At 41.2% G+C, this 4,425-nt stretch overlaps 1 protein-coding gene across 1 annotated transcript; it reads left to right on the forward strand.

The window, feature by feature from the left end:
* The first annotated feature begins 265 nt into the window (after positions 1-265).
* LOC127792867 (pentatricopeptide repeat-containing protein At1g18485) lies at positions 266-3,779 on the forward strand. The gene has a single exon (XM_052323486.1). It carries the CDS (start codon positions 510-512, stop codon positions 3,468-3,470), a length of 2,961 nt encoding a protein of 986 aa, XP_052179446.1. The 5' UTR covers positions 266-509; the 3' UTR covers positions 3,471-3,779.
* Positions 3,780-4,425: the final 646 nt, after the last annotated feature.

Consider the following 4,425-nt stretch of genomic DNA (forward strand, 5'->3'; position numbering starts at 1 on the left):
ATGATGATCTTAAGTCCCAAGAAAACATTTTGAGTGAAATTTAATTTTTTTTATTATTTTAGAATACAAATTAAAAGAGTATTAGTTGGCTTCTTTTATTTGAGAATATAAATTATTATCGAACGGCAAAAATATAAACAAAGTAAAATTAAAAGAAAGAGAGTATTGTCTATTTGTATTAATATAATATATAGTAGAGTATATTAAAATATAAATATAACTCTAAATATCTTATGAAAATTAACAACATTGGAGTGGTGTCGGATGGACAGAGGCATGTAAAAGATATCAGATGAACATTTCTAAGCAACAGCAGCTACTACCCTACTCATTTGGAGTTCCCTCACCTTCTCTTCTTCCCAAAATTCTTCATTTGATCGTGTCTACATGCTGTACTACAAATTTGTTTTATACAAGTAATTTGCTTATTCAGTGAAGTGAAAGTCCAATTGTTCGTTGAAACTCCACATATCTCTGGTTGCCTCCATATCTTCCCAAGCTACAGCAGCATGGCGGCTCTGGTGGCTGTGGCCGTGCCGCAGCCACTCTCATGCCTCCGCTACCCTCCATTCTATGGAGCCACCCAGATATCGAACGGCGAAAATACCCTCCCTTCAATTCGCAGTGCGCAAGCATCGCCTTCTTCCTCTACCCAAACATGGCGAAGAAACTCTCTCACTCTCACCAAATCTGCAACTCATCAACTTTCCTTACTCGAACGGATAAACGAGCTCTGCGATTCGGAGAACCTCAGTGAGGCGTTGGCACTATTACAGCGAGACTTCGACAGTGTGTCTTTTGATTCCGCTTATAGAAAGGAGGCAATGGGCGTGTTGTTGCAGGCCTGTGGCCACCTCAAAGACGTTGAGATTGGCCGGAAAGCCCATCAGATGGTCTCTGCTTCGACCCAGTTCAGGGACGACCTTGTTCTGAATACCCGAATCATTACAATGTACTCCATGTGCGGGTCTCCTTCGCAGTCCCGTATCTCGTTTGATCGACTGGAGAGGAAGAACTTGTTTCAGTGGAACGCATTGGTTAGTGGGTACACTAGAAATGAGCTCTGGGTTGATGCGATTTCCTTATTCAGCCGGCTGATAACTACGACGGAACATAAACCGGACAATTTTACTCTGCCTTGTGTTATTAAGGCGTGCGCTGGGATTTTCGATCTGGGACTCGGACGCGCCGTTCATGGAATGGCAACGAAGTTGGAGTTGGTCTTGGATGTGTTTGTAGGTAATGCGTTGATCGCGATGTATTCAAAATGTGGGATTGTTGAGGATGCCGTTAAGATGTTTGAATATATGCCCCAGAGGAACTTGGTTTCTTGGAACTCGATTCTTCTTGGGTTTTCTGAAAATGGGTTCTTCCAAGAAAGCCTTGATTTTTTTAGGAAGATGGTGGTAAGCGCGGAAGGCTTGATTCCGGATGTTGCTACACTGGTGACCGTATTACCGGTATGTGCGGGGGAAGGAGATGTAGAAATGGGTATGATGATTCATGGCTTGGCTGTAAAGCTGGGGCTGAACCAGGAACTAATGGTTAGCAATGCTTTAATTGACATGTATTCAAAGTGTGGGTTCTTAACTGATGCCCAACTCCTTTTTGATAAAAATGATAATAGAAGTGTTGTTTCGTGGAATTCAATAATTGGGGGATATTCTAGGGAAGGAGACCTCGAAACAGCCTTGCACCTTTTGCGAAATATGCAAATGGGCACTATGAAAACAAAGGCTAATGATGTAACTATATTAAGTGTATTGCTAGGTTGTTTAGACAAGTCGGCACTGTTGAGCCTGAAGGAACTTCATGGCTTCTCGCTTAGAAATGGGTCTCGATATGACATACTGGTGTGGAATGCTTTCGTTGCAGCCTATGCAAAATGTGGGTCACTGAGTTCAGCTGAAAATGTCCTTTATTTCACAGAGAATAAGACTGTGTGTTCTTGGAATGCACTTGTTGCTGGCCATGCACAAAATGGAGATCCATCAAGGGCCTTGGACTTGTACCGTCAAATGAAAGATTCAGGGCTAAATCCTGATCGATTCACCATTGGCAGCCTTATTTTGGCTTTTGCCAGCCTAAACTCCCCACGGTATGGACGAGAGATCCATGGATATGTGGTTCGTAATGGTTTAGAGGCTGATTCATTTATTAGTATTTCGCTTCTGTCACTTTATATTCGTTGTGGGAAACCGTTGGCTGCACAGGTTTTATTTGATAGGATGGAAGACAAAAACTTAGTATCTTGGAACGCAATGATTGCTGGTTACTCTCAGAATGGACTCCCGAATGAAGCTCTAAATCTCTTTCGTGAAATGGTTAATCATGGGGTTCAACCCTATGAAATTACGTTAACGAGCGTGTTTGGAGCCTGTTCACGGTTATCAGCATTGCGGCTGGGGAAAGAAATCCATTGCTTTGCATTGAAAGCTCACCATACTGAAGACAAATTTGTTAGTTCTTCAATCATAGATATGTACGCAAAAAGTGGATCAATTGAACTATCTCGGAAGGTTTTTGACCAATTAAAGGAGAAGGATGTGGCATCATGGACAGTTCTTATTGCAGGATATGGAATTCATGGACAAGGAAGAGAAGCTGCAGAGCTATTTGAGACAATGCAAATATTAGGATTGAAGCCTGACAGGTTCACATTGATTGGTATTTTAATGGCATGTAGCCATGCTGGTTTAATTGAAGAGGGCCTGCATTATTTCAACCAAATGCAGCCATTGCATGGGATAGAGCCAAAACTGGAGCATCATGCGTGTGTCGTGGACATGCTTGGTCGTGCGGGGCAATTCACTCAAGCTTTGAAGATTGTACGTGATATGCCAGTGGAGCCTGATGTTGGAATATGGAGCTCATTGCTTAGTTCCTGTAGAATCTATGGTGAGATGGATTTAGGAGAAGAACTTGCCGAGAAGTTGTTAGAATTGGGGCCAGATAAAGCCGAAAATTATGTATCAGTCTCAAATTTATTTGCTGGATCCAGGAACTGGGACGCCGTGAGAAGGGTTAGGGGTAAAATGAAGGACCTATGTCTAAAAAAGGAAGCCGGTTGTAGCTGGATTGATCTTGGAGGCAAAGTATACAACTTTGCTGCTGGTGATAAGTTGCTTCCCGAATCCGAACACATTCAGGAGATGTGGAAAAACCTGGAGGAGAAGATAAGCCGAATTGGATATGTACCTGATACAGGTCTAGTGCTTTATGAACTGAAAGAAGAGGAGAAGATAGAAAGTTTAAGAGGGCACAGTGAGAGGCTTGCAGTTTCATTTGGCTTGTTGAAGACCAAGGAAGGTGTAACACTGAGGATTTGCAAGAATCTGCGCATTTGTGGAGATTGTCACAATGCAATCAGACTGGTGTCAAAGGTTGTTGGCAGGGAGATAGTAGTAAGAGACAACAGAAGGTTCCACCATTTCAGGAATGGACTATGTTCCTGTGGAGATTATTGGTGATGAAGAAGAAGGATTAGACAACTGCTTCTGATATTCCCTGTGAAGAAACCAACCGCACCACATCTCGGAGAGCACTGCCAACAACCAACAAATTATATATCCTGCCTCTGCTTTATAACCACTCCCCGAAGTTTCCTGATTTGTATATACTAGTCTCTGATTTTGAACGAAATTAAATAGGATCTTCTAAATCCATATTAAGAAATTATCTTACCTTCACTTACAAATCAATGTTTAAATCTCAAAAGTCAAGTTATGTTTAAACTTTCAATTTTATTTGGCATTTGGGAGGGTTTGTCCTTTCTGTTACGATTTTTTTTTTTTACATTTTATTCACTCATCCTACATCTATTTGATTTGGTCTGTCTTTGTACCTTTTATTTCTTAATATGGAATCTTATCATATATAATTTATGTATAATTTTATTTTTTCTTATAAAAATTTTCATAACGTATTTATTATTGTTACGCCTGTATTGTTCACTTGCTAATGTAATGCTTAATTGTTTAGCATCTTCAACCACAAAACCAAACTGGTTTTGTAATTCAGCCTGTTGTAAGTGGGGCGTGCATGGCCGAAATTTAACTTGGCCCAAATTCATAGAATCCGAATCCATTTATATTACAAATAAGATTAGTTGCATCGGATCTAGACCCGTAAAACCCGTTTATTACCGAAGCTGAAGGGCCATCTTTCCCATTTCCCGGCATTTTAGGGGTTTTAATTGCAAGCTTGGAAGGCATTTTCTCTCTGGACGCGAATCTTCGAAACCGTAGCTTGCCAAATTGGGATCGTTTGGAGACTTTGTTATTCTCTACTCCGAAACCCTAGATTGCCTTGCGATTTCTCCCTGGACGCGGACGACGAGGTGAGCTCTCTCTCTCTCTCTCTCTCTCCTTCTCCTGCAGCAGTAAACTTGGGTTTCTGCTTTCATTACGAATTTCTTCATTAGAT

This window comes from Diospyros lotus, unplaced genomic scaffold (assembly GCF_014633365.1).
Source record: "Diospyros lotus cultivar Yz01 unplaced genomic scaffold, ASM1463336v1 superscaf1, whole genome shotgun sequence".
In the NCBI taxonomy this organism is placed as follows: domain Eukaryota; kingdom Viridiplantae; phylum Streptophyta; class Magnoliopsida; order Ericales; family Ebenaceae; genus Diospyros; species Diospyros lotus.

What these genes read in the sequence shown, in the direction of transcription:
- LOC127792867 (XM_052323486.1), top strand. Translation starts at nt 510, where the DNA reads ATGGCGGCTCTGGTGGCTGTGGCCGTGCCGCAGCCACTCTCATGCCTC.